Source organism: Gossypium raimondii, chromosome 3 (genome assembly GCF_025698545.1).
Source record: "Gossypium raimondii isolate GPD5lz chromosome 3, ASM2569854v1, whole genome shotgun sequence".
Taxonomy (NCBI): Eukaryota; Viridiplantae; Streptophyta; class Magnoliopsida; order Malvales; family Malvaceae; genus Gossypium; species Gossypium raimondii.
Genome location: NC_068567.1, coordinates 4,377,328 through 4,395,021, shown reverse-complemented (window position 1 = coordinate 4,395,021; position 17,694 = coordinate 4,377,328). Strand labels below are relative to the sequence as shown.

Here is a 17,694-nt window from a genome sequence, read left to right as displayed (position 1 = left end):
CCCTCAATCTAAATTAAATATTTTTATTTAAATTTAACTATAAAAAATTTATATTAATGTAATTATATATTTTATTATTTTAAATAGTAGTATTGGCTTTTTGTGCAAGTTGGGTCAGGCTTGAGTCCAGACCTGAAATTATTTTGAAATCAAATTTCAATTTGACCCGGCTTATGAACATTTTTAGTTCAGAAGACTTTTATATGTTTACAGAGGTTTATCTAGAAAGCAACCTATTGTCAATTTACATAACAAAATGTTATTTAAGTTCAATTCACTCGCTAATTTACAACCTCATTTTTGTATATTCGCTAAAATCACTCTCTTACTCTTGTACAAAATCACATTAACGAGCCTTCTTAATAGTATGTAAAACTCCAATTAGTGTGATATTCTTTTAAAACAAAATCTCTTTAATTAACGAAATTCAATCACACCATAAGTTTTAAAGGAATTCTTACTTGACCAATATTCAATATATGACCCAATCCAATTAATTGTTACTTAAAATACTCAAAGTTGTGGAAGAATAAGTCTAAGATTTATGGTAAGAAAAATATGTTATGGCAAGTTGCATCTATAACATGCAATTGGAACTAACGAGGGTGGGAGATTTTAGATTTTATAATTAAAAAAATAGGAACATATGACTATCTTAATTTTAATTGATGAATTGATATTTATTTAAATTTATATACAAATAAAAATCTTTATTTTTAAATAAAATGTAGGAATTTTTTTATTATGATCTATTATGAGAAAATAAGTACCAAACTTGTTTTCACATCTTCATTATTAACCAAACATAATTTTTCTTAATTTTAAAAATAAAAAGTGAAATTATTTTTAGAAACTAAGCAGAGTTTCAATTTTTTTTTTATAATTAAATCCAACCCCACAGCTTTTACCCATGTTTCAATTTTTTTTTTGTATAAACATATAATTGAAATATTACAATTTGAGGTTGATATAGAAGGAGAAATTGGTTCAAAAATGGTGTACAATTGGTGTCTGAATTTTCAGATATTAAGAGGAAAATTGAGCAGGTGGGTAGTGTAGTATTCTCGATGGCAGATCAGAAAGGTAATGAAATGGCTTTAACCTTGTTGATAACAAGTAGTAATCGTGGTGACATGTTTAAAGCTTGGTGGTGAGTTTTAGCTTTGATATCGAGAGTTTATTTTTCAATTATAGGAAATGTTTCACTGTAGTATTTTGTAAGTTGTTCCTTTGAATGTTGTTCTTGTTGTATTTACAACAGATAAGTTTGAATGAAGCAAAATATATATATAGAAGAAGAAATTTATTGAATTGAGCTTCGAGTTTTATAAATAAAAAAATAGAATTAGAAAAAGTTTACTTCCAATTTAAAGATTCAACTTCAGCTGTTTTTAAATTTAATATGACTCGACATAAAAATAGAAAGAAAAAAAAAAGGGCGATTTGATACCTTACTTGCTAGTGGTCAATTAGGTAGCTATAGATGGCATTCCATAATTGATATTAAACTAATAGCACTTATGCTGTTGGATGTATTAGTTTACTTGTTGACAGCAATGTTTCAACCATGAAAATATCTGAAACAAAGTAGCTTTAGTTTAAAACGATGGGTGCGTAATTTTATAATTATAGCATTGATAATCGAATAAACCATAGTGTTTGACACCCTAAATTGTCATGATTTGATGGATTATCCATGTGGCCCAGATACATAATTAGATGGCAATCAACTCTTGGACCTCTATAGTCTATATAGAGAGTATTTGATGCGAATATATCATGATCACCACAAATATATTATTTTATAGTTTTAATATTTAATAAACAATTAATTAATAAGCTTTTATCAAGTTTAACCTTCAAGGAATGGAATAAACAATTGTGGGTCTTGGAAGAAATGAGTATTAATGATGCCATCAACAAAAAGGAGTTGATGCTCTAGATTCAAGTTTAACCTACTCTATTGAATAATTACTTTCACACACACACATATATATATCTCTTCTCTTTTTTCTAGGGTATATATTGAGTAAGTAATTGTTGCCTCTTAAATATTGATGGGGCGATTAAACTGAATACAAACATAACTTCTACTAGGGGTGTTACGAAAACCAAATAAAGAGTGGATTCTTTAATATAATCATTATTTGGGGATATGTTTAGTGTTGGAGGCTGAGTTATGGGAGATTTTGGATGGTTTTGCTCTCTTACAAAGGCGGGGTCTTGATAGAGTGATGATTCAAGCTCATAATTTAGAGGCGGTTAAAATCATTCAAGAAAGACAGAAGGTAAATTCGAATTCAGCGTTGGTAAGGAGGATTTTTCAACTGTTACAGCTTGTTGGATTTTGGAGAATACAACATTTTCCTAGGGAGGAGAATAGAGTTGCGGATTCTCTAGCAAGAATGGTCTCTGACAAGAAGGATGGCGTTTAGGTTTTTGAGGAGATTCCTAGGGAGCTCTTACATCTCTTGGAGTTCGATACAGATAGGAATGTTTTTGTTTTATATTAGTTTGATGTAATAGTTTGCTTATCTTATCACTAAAAAAATCTTTTGATTGGGGGGCAAAGCTAAAATTTATGTTTAAATGACTTAAATTGATTTATTAATTTTTGAAATGAACCAAAAATATAATTTTTCACTTATTTAAGGGGTTGAATGGGATTAAATTGATATTAATTTTAAGAGGAGTTAAAATATATATATTACACCATTTAATTAAAGGGAGCCAAGATCTCTACTTACCCTTTCTAACCGCGTAATTGGTTATAATGATACAAGTGAAATTCAGTATTGCACAAATTATCAAGTTTTTTTTTGAAAATTTTTTTATTTCATTTTTCAACTCTAATGCGTAATTGATTTTAAAAAAATTGCTTTTCGTCGATTGAATCTCCGGCATTGTTGCCAATGCAGGAAGACGTGAGTTTAAGTGCGCTGAAGCGCTATAATGAGATTAAAGTTAAAAAAATTACTTTTTTTTATTTGAATTGAAAAAATGGTTTTACTTTTTTAATATTTCCACTTTTTTACCTTTACAATTTAATCTTATCAAGCATATCGAATTATAAATAAATCTTTTTCTTATTGGTCGCAACCCACAAAATTGGACATGAATTACAGAAGGAAAAGGTAATATGGATACGAAATAATAATAAAAATGAATGTCTCATAAAATTATATGATATATATTGTTGACGGTTTAATTATTAGTTTGATGCTTCTACTTTACAAAAATTGAGATTTTTTTGTTTAAAACCTAAGAAGTTAATCTGTAATGGCCTAAATTCAAGGTTATCGGAATAGTGGTTTCGTAACCACAAATCCGATTTAAAGAGAAATTTATTTTAATATTTTGCATGAATATTGGTATGATAGGAAAAACGTATGAAAATATCGATAGAAAAATTTTACCGATTTAGTGGTCAGTTAGAAAAATAAATTATTGAAGAAATTGGGTAAAAATAAGGTATCGAGACCTCAATCTCGTAAAACCGAGTCAAAAATATTTTTATAAATATTTATGAAGTGTTAGTAATATGGTATTAAAATTTCATTAGAAAATTTTAATGTTTGGGTAGTCAATTAAGTGAAAAGGACTAAATTGAAAAAGATGTAAAAGTTACTAGAAGGATTAAATAGCTCAATTGTTAAATGAGGAGGGACATAAATTGAAAATAACCCCAAAAGGATATATTTTGGGCGGCAGAAGCTCAGAGAAATCAGGAGAATTGAAGAATTAAGGGTAAAATTGGAATATTGCAAAATTTGCTTTAAAAGTTAGGACTAAAGTGGAATTATCTAGATTTCTCTTTATTTTTCTGCATTCTCATCAACCAAAAACGTCTTAAGGGTTTCTTCAAGCTGGTTTTTCATAATTTTTACACCAAGTAAGTTAATACTTGCCTTTTTCTTGTAATTTTTGTGTTTCTAAGACTTTTACAACTAGGTCCTATTGCTAAATTCATTAGTTTTTGACTTTATGAATGAATTTGAAAGTTTCTATGAATATGTGCTGGAATTTTATGATGAAATAGGATGAAATTGAAGCTTTAATCTGTTTATAAGATGATTTTATTAGGTAATTTCAATAGAAATTGATTTGTAGGACCTAATTGTGAAAAGATTCGGAATTAAAGTCTAGTACTAAAATTATGATTTCCAAAGCTTATAAAGTAGTTTAAAGTTATGGGATAAAGTGTTAAATTGAGAAAAATCAGCTCAATTGAGAGGTTAATTGAGCAGGGATGAAATTATCATTTATTGAAAGTTTAGGGAAAATGGTAATTAACATCATATACTAAAACAGTTTTGGACACCAGCAGTAGTCTAACTTTGAAAAATCACCAAAATTGTAGAGATCGAATTAGAGGATGAATAAATTATTAAATTAAATCTTATTGAGTCTAGTTTCTCATAAAAGAAATGATTTAATTAATGGAATTGTAAATCATGAGATATAATAGATTTTACGAGACAAGGTCAGAATGAATTCGGGTTCCCCTATTCTGAATTTAGAAAATCATTAAAAATTGTACAAAAATTATTATGAGTTATAATTTATATTTTTAGAATCCTTAATGAGTCTATTTTCATAAGAAACAAACGGAAACACCATCCAAATTCTGTACAATGAGATAATTAATTTTTAGTGAAGAGGGGTCGGAACTGTCAAACAGTGAAACAGGGGAAACTTTAAAGAATAAAATGTACTTGTTGGTTAAACCAAAAATTCTAAAAATTTTATGGTAAGAAGATATTTCAGTCCAGTTTCATGGAAAATTAATGGATCTTAATTTGGAGTTCCGTAGCTCAAGATATAAATAATTTAGTGACTATGACTCAGTGAGACAGCTTTGAATGCACTATAAATAATAATGGAATTATAGAGAATGTTACATATGAACATGAAATGTATTAGATTAATGATTAAATTTATTTATTTAGATCCAGAAAATTCAAATACGAAGCTAAATCGAGGAAAAGAAAAAGTTCGGGATTAGTAGAAAAATAAGAACACACAAATTTTATGTGGAAACCCTTTCGGGGAAAAAACCACTGGCAGAGGAGAAGAGATTCACTAATGTTGAAAAACGAATGATACAAGAGGAGTTTCGACTACATCTATTTAAAGGTTGAAAAGCCTCGGCCTTAAGCTCTACACAGATCCCCTTGTTTTGCCACTGTATTTTATTTCTTCAACAAGGATTCGGCTCACACAACTCTAACAGCTAGGTCTGTGCATGGGAGAAAGGTTTCAGACAGGTGGAACTCGAGTTGATAATGCGCTGCTAGTTGAAACATTCTTGGCTAGCAGAGCGGCAAATAGCAGAATGGTGGAACTATGGTTAATTTATGGCCCTCTATGTACCAAGAGTACAGAACGGAGTGACAAATCATATGGTTAAATTGACTAGAACTAGACCTCAAAAATTACAAATATGTGAAGAGCCTCCTAAGTCGATGCAACAGTTACTGTTGTTAGATTATAATAGTTGTATGTCGGTTTAATGTATAATTTCTATTAGATTCGTCTAAGGGTTGTTTCTTTTCTATTGAAAAAATAAAATTTGAATTTTACACAAAATTATGATAAATTAAATTGTCAGTTTTTACTAAATAGAAGGATAAAAGTCAAAGTTGATTCAATGTATGAAATATAGTCTCTTGGTTGTACGAAAGGGCAAACTAAGTTGACGGCGACTACACCATTTTACTGTCTTTCATGAACATGGAGGTCAAGCCTGTCGATAAGCAAGGCCTTTGATGTCCCATTTCTGAGCCATTATTATAGCAAGGACTGTCCCCTCCATATCCTACTTCTTCTTTTGAGCTTGTGGTTCAAATCTGTTGGTAAAATCTTCAGCAATAATCACCATTAATCGCGTTGATATCTTGTGGAGAATTTCTTCTTCTTTTTTTTTTATTATTATAAATTTTTCGACATTTCGATAGTTATATCGAATTTAAATTAAATTTAATGTAAAATCAAATTAGATTAGATTTTTAAATGAAGCAAAACTTCGTTAGATTTGGTTTTTTTTAAAGGTATTTATTTGAGCAAGTTTAGTAACTAATCGTTCATATTCTGTAGGCCCATTAAGAGTAGATATTGGCCACGAGTTTTGAAGCTACACCATACCGAGGACGAGAATCGAACTTTCATCATTGTATTGACGGTAAAATTTTATCTGAATAATGTTAAATTTCTTACCAAGACAAAATTAGATTATTTTATATATTTTTTATCGAAACTAAAATACAACTTTATCATTATATTGACGGTACAGGGGCTTACATAATACTTTAACCCATATAAGAATGTACTAGTGGGCAAATGCAAGTGCATTAAACAGAAGAATTTTCCAAAATTGTTGAGACCAAGCCACTAATTTGGGCGAGAAGGGGGGAATCTATAACTCTAAGACCATAAATAGTTTTGGGGAATAACTATCAACCAATGATGAATCCGAATTTTTTAGGACCAGAGTTGAACTTTATATATATTAACTTTGAATTATAAAGTTTTTAGAGATTGTTGGTTTTTTTTTAAATGATATAAAAAATAAATTATTTACGTAAATAATATGAGTCGAAGATTATTTATGAGAGTGATATGTTTATTTTAGTAACTAATAATGCCGTGTTATTGTATTGTGATATCTCTTTGAAAAATTTTGCAATCATGACTAAATTATTATAACAGAAAAATATATTTTATATAGTGTCGCACTAAGCTAAAGTAACAAAAGAATTATATTATATTTTCTAATATTTTTCAATCGTATATGGTCAAAATGATAAAGAAGTGTCGTTGCACAATAACGCGACACCATTTTCCACAAAATGTCTAAAATTGGAGGAGAAATTATGAAGAATTGGAGAGAAACAAAGGTGAATGAGAGAAGAAAGAAAAAAGAAAAAAAATTAAAATGACCCCTTAGTGATTGGTCACATCAATGGTTGGAGTCACATTGGGAACCAGTATCGACAACCATCTGATGTAACCAATCACACATGGGTCACTTTAATAATTTTTTTCCTAAATTTTTTGTTTCTTGTTTTTCTTCTCTCATAAACCAGTGTTTCTCCCCAATTCTCGACATGCTAAATTGTCGTGGTATTATGCAATGACACCACTTTATCGTTTTGACCATATATGGTTTTAAAAAAATATGAGAAAATACGATATAATTTTGGTGTCACTTTAGCTTGGTGCGACACCACATAAAATATTTTCTTTTGCTGTAATAATTTGGTCATGATTATAGAATTTTTTGCGGTGGTGTCACGGCATAGTAACGTGACACCGTGAGTTACTGTAGCAAAATACCTAAATAATCTTCGATCCATACCATTTACGTAATTAATTTAATTTTTATATTATTTTCATAAAAAAACTGAGGTGATTATATATAAAATTATATAAAAATTCATAAAAATTAGGTAATAAATATATTTATTAAAAATTATAAACAAAGAAAATAAAATTCTAGTTAAAAGGCATAATGTCAAATTTCGTGCTCAACATTTACATTTGTTGTCAAAGTGTTTTTAAGTTAAATTTGATTATAAACATTTCAAAAAGAGTTGAATTGTTCTTTTAATGAAAATACTGACAAAAGGTTAAACTTTTAAACATGGTAGCCCGTATGGAAACCCACTTGTACACTATAATATTTATAAATTTTAAATTATTTATTGACGTGACATATAAAATAAATGATGCCATGTCAACATCAAGTTTACATGAATTATCACACGGATTACTACACCAAAATGTAAGTCTTTTAATAAATGCTTTGAGAAAAAAATAAAATATAAATTCGAACTTTGAAGATAATATTACGGAAAAAAATTACTGAAATGAAAATATTGAATCACCTCTCTCTCTTTATAAAAAGAAAATGGGCCTGATCCATGTTTCCAGGCCATCATTTGATGAGCCCATTAGCATATCTCTTACTGGATAAGGATATGACGTATCCAAAGGTTTGTTCGGCTGCTTCCATGGTTTTAACTACAAACTTTCTTCCAAATTCCCCATCAAATTTCCCAGGAAAAATCAAAATGTCTTCTTTAGGCACTTCAAAGGGTGTTCTTGAAATAGCCAAATTTGGCCTTTATGTTACGATCCCCATCGTTCTTATGTACACTTTCGCCAACAACACTAAGAATCTCCAGAAATTCATGGGAAATGTATACTCTCCTTTATCTCTTCTCTTCTTTGCATATAGTTTGATATTCTTCTGAATTTGGGATATGCTTGAAATTAGATCAAAGTTTGATATTTGTTTGAGTTTCCTGAAATCTGGGTATTTATTTATTGCTCTTGAACATGAGGTGTTGTTAAATTATGCAACTTCCTTTTATTGGTGGTTTGGTTATTGGCCTTTGTTTCTTTGGGATTGGTGATCTTCATTTTTATGCTAATAATCTGGGTTCTGAATTAGGTATTTGAAAAAACAAAAAAGGGTGCAACTCTTCAATGGATTTGTGAGATGATGGAATTAAATTAACAGCATAGTTTTGGAGTTATGTTATTTAAGCTCATGGATGAAATTCATGTATGCTGTTTCGACTCTTCATTTTTCTTTATGTTCCTCATTTTCAGCCTCTATATTCGATTCATGTCTAGCTATGAGTATTGCGCCTGAAAAATCTTAGAAAGAATTGAATATATCCATGTTAGATGCATGCCTATATCCGACATTCATACCGGATTTTGAATTACATAGAAGTTAATTCATGAATTTGTAGATAACTGAAATGATGAGTTTAAAATCATAGTGTTGGGGGGCCATCTTATGTAAGTTAATTTCATGGAAAAACATTAATTGTATATATGTCGTAATATATTTTTATGTATATCTATATATATGTATTAGAGTCTAAATCACTTCTACTTTTTCCTTTGTTGTGAAGCGATCCTATGTAGTGTATCCTCCGGAGGGACCAAGGCCTCCATCACCTGAGGAGTTGAGAGAGATGGCCCGGGAGCTCGCTCGGAAGAAAAATAATCATTGAGGCTCTTTAGGGCTGTAAGTGATCTATGTAGCTTTTCCGGTCGCACCTATTAGTTGACCTATTATTACTCTACGAAACCTGCAGTATGTAAAATTGCTATAATAAGTATGTGTTTCTGTTAAAGGAAACAATATGTCTGGCTTGTACCCCATTACTGATTAAAATTTTATAGCTAAACATGTTGCTTTGCTTAGCATGGAAATTTATGTTCTTTCATTGGTAAAATGTTGGTTTAAGATTTGTTTGTTTACTTTCTTCACCAAACTTTATCGATAATTTACCCATGGAAATTCTGGTTTTGGTAGATGGACTGTGACTTTTGCTGGCATGTCCCATCTCAAACATCATAATACACCTAAACTGGAAAAAATGTGAGATGTACCATTATGTGTATTCCGGCATCGTTGTCAAGGACGACATGGGTAGTAGCCGAGAGCAAGATCAGACTCATGATTGCTCTTCGATTTCCATTAGTTAAGGTTGCTTTCCATATTGTCAGAGAAGTTCAAACGGAAGGGATCAGATCCCATTGTAGGTTCAGACACCTCTGGACGGAGGTAGAAGGGGCCATCTGATTGCCAACATGACCAGAGAGATGCCATGTTGGCCCGTCTTTGTGTAGAAAAAACCAGGCAGCCACTTCTAAATTGTTAGCTGCAGATCACAGTGAAACGAGTCAATACTCTCTTATCTTAGCAATGACAGCTATGTCACTGCATCACAGCATTGAAATTGAGCATGATGCATGAATTGAAATGATAAACTCAAAACATAATCATCCACTTCCTAAAATGACTGATGGTGAAGGAAAAGGACAAATACTTGAGCATAATGAGGGCCCGGGCGGGGGGGCAAAATTAGATTAAACCTTGAAATGGTTTGGGTTTTCCCTTTTAAGGTCAACAAGGAAAATGACAACAAAAAAGACCAAGCAAGTGTGTCGTTTGCTATCAGCAAATCAGTGTATGACAAACCACCATAACATGCTGTTCCAATTCAATGCCCCACATTGGTAGCTTTTAGATCTTTCTCGAAGTCACCAACTCCACGCCTCTGTTACTGCCATTTATAAACCATTTTGATTCTCTCTACTTTTGATAAATAGCAGTGTGTTTTAGCTTTGGTGTTTCTGTGTTTTCACGTTTGCATCATTTCATGGCTTCTTCAATGCTTAATGGAACTGAATATCTGAAGCTCATTAATGGAGTAACCCCATCAGGGTTAGGCTTTTTGGGGTCAAATTTTCATTTTAAGGGTTTGTCACAAAAGGGTTTACTTTGTTATACCAAGAATCAAAAGACTAGAATCTTAGCACCTAGATGCAGTTTATCATCCTCACGGCCTGCTTCTCAGCCTAGGTTCATACAACACAAGAAAGAAGCATTTTGGTTTTATAGGTTTTTATCAATAGTGTATGATCATATCATAAACCCTGGTCATTGGACCGAGGATATGCGCGATGAAGCGCTCGAGCCTGCCGATCTTTATAGTAGGAATATGACGGTAGTCGATGTCGGTGGCGGAACCGGGTTCACGACTCTTGGTATAGTGAAGCATGTTGATGCTAAGAATGTCACAATTCTTGATCAGTCACCTCACCAACTTGCCAAGGCCAAGCAAAAAGAACCTCTGAAGGAATGCAAAATAATTGAAGGTGATGCTGAGGATCTCCCATTTCCTACTGATTACGCCGACAGATACGTGTCTGCAGGAAGGTAATATATCTGTATTTACAGTTCAGTTATATATTGACGTGTGCCATTCTTTTCATATGCTAAGCTTTCTAGATGTTCAATTATATATTGTTTGTTGTATGTTCATAAGTTCTTTGCTTGACAGTGTGTGTTTTTACATGTTGTGTTCCTCAGTATCGAGTACTGGCCAGACCCGCAGCGCGGGATCAAGGAGGCTTACAGGGTACTGAAAATAGGAGGGAAAGCCTGTGTTATAGGTCCTGTATATCCAACATTCTGGTTGTCTCGTTTTTTCGCGGATATGTGGATGCTTTTTCCGAAAGAGGAAGAGTACATAGAATGGTTCGAAAAGGCTGGTTTCAAAGATGTGAAACTCAAAAGGATCGGACCAAAATGGTATCGTGGTGTTCGAAGACATGGCTTGATCATGGGTTGTTCTGTGACTGGAGTGAAGCCCTTGTCAGGAGACTCTCCATTGAAGGTAGCATAAATGAGTTTCTTGTGGAAGTTAACGTCATGTAGTACTCGTGTCATACACTTACACCCGAGTCCATGTAACATGGTTCTTGGGTTTCTAGTTCTTTCTTTAGTACTAATGGGGTATAAACTTTTGTTGCAGCTTGGTCCTAAAGCAGAGGATGTGAAGAAACCTGTTAATCCATTTGTGTTCCTTTTTCGGTTCATAATTGGGGCAATTGCAGCAACTTACTTTGTATTGGTTCCCATTTACATGTGGCTCAAGGATCAAATTGTTCCAAAGGGCCAGCCTATATGAAATGAGTCAACTGCGGAACAGTGAATTACTGGTTATATGTTTCTGCTCCTCTTTACAAGGTTTTGTAACTAGCCATGTTTTAGCTCCTCCTTAATGCCATAAGTGTGTTTAATTAATGTTCATGTAAATTCTGTTATGTTAATAGTTTGTATTATATACATTTTGATATATACATACACATATATGTATATGTGAGATTGTACTATGTCCTTTCGGGGATTATCTAGAGGTATTGGAAATGAGCAAAAAATTGGATTAGGTTCATTGTTTGAGTGCAGCATTCTTATCCCTGGAATTATTTTACTGTCAGCTGCAGTTTTTGTTGGAAGAGTTTTTCTGAAGTGCCATACTGTATTGAGATATTTCTGATTTATCCATATTTTAAAAGAATATATAAATTATATTATTTTAAAATATTTTATTTATCAAAACAATTTTTTATTATTACTTTTTAATTATTTTTAATTTATTAATAATAATTAAAAAGGTTTTGGACTAAAATTATTGAAAAATCTTTAAAGCACACTTTTCCAGATCAAACCTAGTCTCTTTTAGGGTTTGAACCTATTAGCAGCCCTCTTCTTTTATTTATTTCTTAATGGTTTTGGCTTCTTCTCTTTTTTGTTCCGCAGCTTCTTCCTCAATTTCTCGCTTCCATTTTTGCTCTAACTTTGGTTTTTCTTGGCCATTTTATTAGTAATTGTTATATTCTCAACCTTTCAAACACCACTCCTCGAAAATTAGAGCTCACACCTTGAGAAGATCTCTTGGGAATTGCTCCTAAGAATTCTGAACAAGTAATGCTCCTCAACTTAGCTCCTCGAGGAAACTCTTCCCATTGAACCTCCCCATACCTAAATTACACAAGAGTCCGACCTATTCACCATTTATGATACCAGCTGTTGAATATTAGTCTTATTTGACATGATTAATAACCTATCCAATCGTCACCCTTAGTTCTATTTAAAATTTCCATGTTAGGTCAATTAACTTAATTACCTTTAGTTGCCTACAACTAGACCTGTCCATGGGTCGGGCCGGGCCGGGTTCAAAAAAATTTCCGCCCAACTCTTAGGCCCGGGCCCGATCCGGCCCGGCCTAAAATATGGGCCTAAAATTTTATCCAGGCCCGGCCCGAGAAAAAATAATAAGCCCGGCCCGATTTTTAATAAACACAAAAAAAATATTTTAAAAATAAAATTAAAAATATTTTTAAAGTATTTTAAAATTAAAAAATAAAAATAAAATATATTTATTTATTTATTATATTCGGGCTCGGGCCAAAAAAGTTGAGCTCGAGCCCGGCCTATTTTTTAAACGGGCCTCGTTTTTTTACCCTGGCCCATGGACAGGTCTACCTATAACCAGACAACACGCGGCACCTTTTAACTCTAGCCTAGAATATATAAACCAACGCCTAACTACCAAAGGGGATCTTTCTCTCCCTCCCTCAATTCCAACCCGACTCCAAAATATCCTCTACGCCTTACCAATAGTGACTCTCTAACTTGCTTGAAGCTTGGTGAATTCCCAATGATCACCGTCTTAGCTCAACCCTTGTTCGATCATTGCAACAACAGCAACCAATAGTAAATCCTCGTATGAACTTGAGGGCTAATGGGAGTAATAAGAGAGAAGGGAGAGACGAGTAAAGAAGGGTCTAGACTAAATGAAAAACAAAAAACTGCCTCGTATTGGAACTTGAATTTAAGGTATGTGATGCACAAAGAGAGATTTAAGAGACACAACTCCTCTAAAGATTGAGTACAATACGATAGATCGATATAAGCTCTTTCTAAAAAAGAACAAATTATCTATAAATTTAAAATCTATCACCTATAAAGAATCAATGTGTGACATTGATTCTGATCACAAAATTGAAATATTAGATTTCATTAAATAAATGTTTTTTTTTTCATAAAAAATTCTTATGATTTTAATCCATGAAGGATTTGAGAAAAACAGTGTATATTTTAGATAAACAAGATGCTAAACAGGACTTGGCTATGATGCATGGTGTCCATTTCACGTGAGAGATGAGTTCCTAATCCAAAGTATTCATAAAAAAAATGAGTCAACAACTCAATAACTTGAGTCAATTAACCCAAATTTGATCCAACACATGAATAGTGTGTGTAAACCGAAGCCAAGAAGAAAAATCAAACTTTTGGGTTTTATAAACAACCTTTAAATAAAATAATTCATTAATCATAATTAATTATTACAAAGCACTACATTAAATTAGACTTGATTATGATTCGAGTCATTTATCAGACCCGAAGGTCCGTTTAAAAATGGGAGAGTTAGGGTAAAAATATAAGCTCAAAAAATAAGTTTGGAAGCCTTGGGTAAAATTTTTTTGGCCTAGGTTTGACTCGAATCAGCTTAAACTTTCTTTTTCACTAATGTTTTGTTGTTGTTCGTTATTGTTTTGTTGTCATTTCGCTATTATATTGTAACTATTTTGTTGTTATTGCTTGGATATTGTATAACTCTTGTTTTACTATTAATGTGGCTACTAATTTAGAGGTATTTGTTTGCAAAGTTGCAACTATCTTAATGTTATTTAGGTATAACGATTTTTTAATATATTTTCGATTTGTTAGGAAACATTTATTTAATTATTTTTAGTGTATTTGATGCCTTATATTTTTAAAATTTGTTTTTATATATAAAAAAACACTCTACAAAAGCGAGTCGGATCAAATTCAGGTTTAGCATTTTTAATCCAGGTCAGGCTTGAACAGAATTTTAAATCCATTTTAAGCCCATGATCACTGTCTACATCAAACTAACAATTGAAATATATTTAAATTAAAATCAAATAAAACTAAACTCGAATCTTTACCATCAAATCAACATCTTCTTACTATTATATATTTTTCCTATTTTTAAAAAAAATTAAACTTATATAAATCTGTTGAGTGTTTTTCTGTGTATCCCCTCAGATGGGATAATTCTATATATTTATATGATACGATCATTGTTCATAGATGTGACATATTAGGTAGATTTTCATACATGATGATACATACTCTACTTTAAAGTTAACACGTATATACTTAAAGTGGGTTCACATATACAAATTTAGTTATATTACATGTCTTCATCTCGGGCTTACCCATACATAACACTACACATATACGAACCTATACAAAGTACGGATCAAGACCCAACAAACTAACAGATGAATGGGTTGATAATAGTTACTCTGAAAAGAAATGGGTTTAGAATGAAACCTTTGGGAAAACCATAAAATCAGCCACACAATTCAATCCCCACCTACCTAGCAACCGACTTACTTGTAGTAAAAGTAGCCCAAGACTGAGTCAAAAGACATCTTCCATTTTCAGACATTTTCCAGGATGTTTGTGAAATTTTCAAGCCTGTGGGGGGGTTTCGAAGGTTGAAATCAAATCAAAGTCTAAACTGTCGACCATGACTTTGTCTCCCTCACTTGGTCTCTGCTTTTCTTTTCTTGTTTCCCCCCCTACGTGTTAATACTGCGTTGAGTGGCTAAGTCAACTATTTTTATTTACCATTTTTATTATTATAAACATCCCAAGATTTATTTATTTATTTATTTTTCTAATTTTATTACTGAACTTTGCCCCCATTTTTCAAAGAGTACAACCGTACTCTATCCCTATAAAACGTTATAAAACCGCGTGGACAGCCATGCACATTTATGGCCTTCTTTTTCTTTCCTTTATTTATTGACTTAGGTACCCATTTTCTTTTTAAATATTTAAATTAAATTATAAGATGACAAAATCCCATTATTTATAAATTTCCCATTCAATCACATTATCGAAATACATTATTTGATATTTTAAAAAATACGAGATATTTTTAGGGAAGAAAATAAAGTTACAGATTCACTAATAAAAATGGCCTCCGACAGGAAAAACGGCTATTAGGTTTTTGAGGAGGTTCCTCGAGAGCTCTTATATCTCTTAGAGTTTTATATAGATAAGAATGCTTTTGTTTTAGATTAGTTTGATGTAAAGGTTCGCTTATCTTATTACCAGAAAAAAAAAAAAAAGATAATTTCCATAGCTTTAAGAGAAAAAAAATTTATTTTCGGATTTTTTTAATAATATTTTTTAATTAAAGATGGCAATGGAATGATCGAGCAAGAATAAATATTGTTAAACCCACCATCGTTTTACGATTTATATGCTCTATCTTGCTACCCGCTTCATCTTACCATGTAAAGTTGAAGTTAGAAATTATTTTTAGAGAGACTGAAACTAAATTATAACTTTTTATGAGAGTTAAAATTACAATTTTCCATTACGAGCTTATAACTTTATAGTTTTATCATTGAAATACAATTTATTATGCGTTAGCCTGTAATTTTTTAAGTTTTAAAGAGGTCAAAGTATAATTTCTTTCCATTTTAGGGGAATCAATACCCCGCTCACCTTCTCTAGTTTCGCCCTAGCCATTATGGATGTGTAATATTGAAAGTCATTACCACCTCTACGGATGTTAGACCCCAATTTAGATCTAAACCCTTAAATCAAAAGATAATACACGCTTAACAATCTACGTCCTCTTGCATATATTGAGGTGTAGAGAATCGAAGCAAGTAATTAACAGAATCACTTCATGCAAGCCTTTACATCTCATTTCGATCATTAAAGAAAGGCGCCATTCTATTTAAAACAGAACGATCCGAAATCTATTGTGCGGTTCAAATTTTGTTATCGAAATTTTAAAAATATATATATTTATATATTTCTTTTAATTATCATTGTGAAATTTAACAAAGTAATTGGATGGGGTGGTGCAAGCAAGGCAGCGTGCTTTATGGGGTTTGAAAAATAAATAAAATAAAATAAAAAACACAAGGGATGGAATATGCAGTGTTCACATTCAGTCACCCAATCTTATATATTAATCCCTCTTTTGCTTTGAATGCTTTTTTAGTTTTGTCTCCTCTTCTTCTAACCCTTACAGCTGTCTTCAAAATTTTAATTCTCCCATATCTTTTTCACATTTCACCAAAAGCTTTTAGTCCCTCTTATTATGCTTAAGTTTACAGTTTAGTCCTTATATTTCACTTTCATGTAATTCCGATTTTCTATTTTTATGTCTAGATAGTTAACACAAGAGTGGCGTTGATGGGGTTGGTAGGGGCCAAGCCCCTTTATATTTTGTAAAATTATAAATTAATAAATAGTTAAATTACACATTGACCCTTCAAAAATGATAAAGTGTTAATTTAATCATTTAAAAAGTATAAAGATATAAGCTAATACAATGATGGAATTGCATTTCAACTCTTGTAAAAATACATAACTCGATTCCGGGCCACCCAGAAATAGTTTAGGCTAAAATTTTGACATGTTTGGAAGGTTTTTTTTTTTTTAAATAAAAATCAGGATGGCGCTTTAATTGGAATAACTATCAATGTTAACTATTTGGATGAACTAATGACATTGTAAAAGTACAGGGATTAAATTATGTCAAATTAAAATATAAGGATTCAATCCCAAATTCGAGCATAGTAGAGGGACCAAACCCATAACTTGACCTTACACAAACATAAGGCAAGTTAACATTTTAATTAGGGTTAATTTCACTAGACGTCCTCAAACTACAGATTTAATTTAAAATTGGTTTCCAATTTTCAAAACATTTTAATTGAGTCTTTTAAGTATTAGTATCGTATCAATTAGATCTTTTTCATTAGCTTTACCGTTAGCTTAAGTGTTAAATGACAACTAAAATGTGATGTAAAGCATCTTTAAATCATAAATCAAAGGTGTAAACACGTGTGTACCTATTATATAGATAACTTGGACTTATAATTGTAAAAGAAATAATCCTCGTAAATCTCATTCATGCTATTTTTTAAAGCTCATCAAGTCCGATTTTTTCGTGTTGTAAGTGCATACACGATTACTATTTGATCCATATATTCAATAATACGCTTCACTTTTTTTCTAAACTATCTATATTAATGCCTAAATTGATTATTAGGATGACGAAAAACTTAATTGATATAATATCGATATTTTAGATTCAATTAGAATGCTTTGAAGTTTAAGGACCAATTACATACTTTAAGTACATACATATTACAATTTGACCCATACATTTTATAATATGCTTCACTTTTTATCCGAACTAGCTATTAACGCCTAAATTGGTGATTATCTTGATGAATGACTTGATTGATATAATA

General features: G+C 31.5%; 2 protein-coding genes across 3 annotated transcripts; both read left to right on the top strand.

Moving 5' to 3' along the window:
• The first annotated feature begins 7,991 nt into the window (after nt 1–7,991).
• Nucleotides 7,992–9,821, top strand: LOC105796690 (uncharacterized). 2 transcript variants are annotated; one of them, XM_052628018.1, is made up of 3 exons: nt 7,992–8,201; nt 8,928–9,043; nt 9,335–9,821. In XM_052628018.1, exons 1-2 carry the CDS (start codon nt 8,013–8,015, stop codon nt 9,027–9,029), a joined length of 291 nt encoding a protein of 96 aa, XP_052483978.1. In that variant the 5' UTR covers nt 7,992–8,012; the 3' UTR covers nt 9,030–9,043; nt 9,335–9,821. The 2 variants fall into 2 exon arrangements, with proteins under 2 accessions (XP_052483978.1, XP_012481928.1); XM_012626474.2 differs by lacking the exon at nt 9,335–9,821 and having other exon boundaries at nt 7,995–8,201; nt 8,928–9,231.
• A 155-nt stretch (nt 9,822–9,976) lies between these two features.
• On the top strand, nt 9,977–11,762 carry LOC105796688 (2-methyl-6-phytyl-1,4-hydroquinone methyltransferase, chloroplastic). The gene is made up of 3 exons (XM_012626471.2): nt 9,977–10,744; nt 10,898–11,204; nt 11,343–11,762. The coding sequence occupies exons 1-3, from the start codon at nt 10,185–10,187 to the stop codon at nt 11,496–11,498; spliced, it is 1,023 nt and encodes a 340-aa protein (XP_012481925.1). The 5' UTR covers nt 9,977–10,184; the 3' UTR covers nt 11,499–11,762.
• Nucleotides 11,763–17,694: the final 5,932 nt, after the last annotated feature.

Coding starts and splice junctions, on each gene's coding strand:
- LOC105796688 (XM_012626471.2), top strand. CDS start 10,185: ATGGCTTCTTCAATGCTTAATGGAACTGAATATCTGAAGCTCATTAAT. Junction 10,745..10,897: donor AGATACGTGTCTGCAGGAAG/GTAATATATCTG, acceptor TGTGTTCCTCAG/TATCGAGTACTGGCCAGACC. Junction 11,205..11,342: donor CAGGAGACTCTCCATTGAAG/GTAGCATAAATG, acceptor CTTTTGTTGCAG/CTTGGTCCTAAAGCAGAGGA.
- LOC105796690 (XM_052628018.1), top strand. CDS start 8,013: ATGGTTTTAACTACAAACTTTCTTCCAAATTCCCCATCAAATTTCCCA. Junction 8,202..8,927: donor TCCAGAAATTCATGGGAAAT/GTATACTCTCCT, acceptor TTTGTTGTGAAG/CGATCCTATGTAGTGTATCC.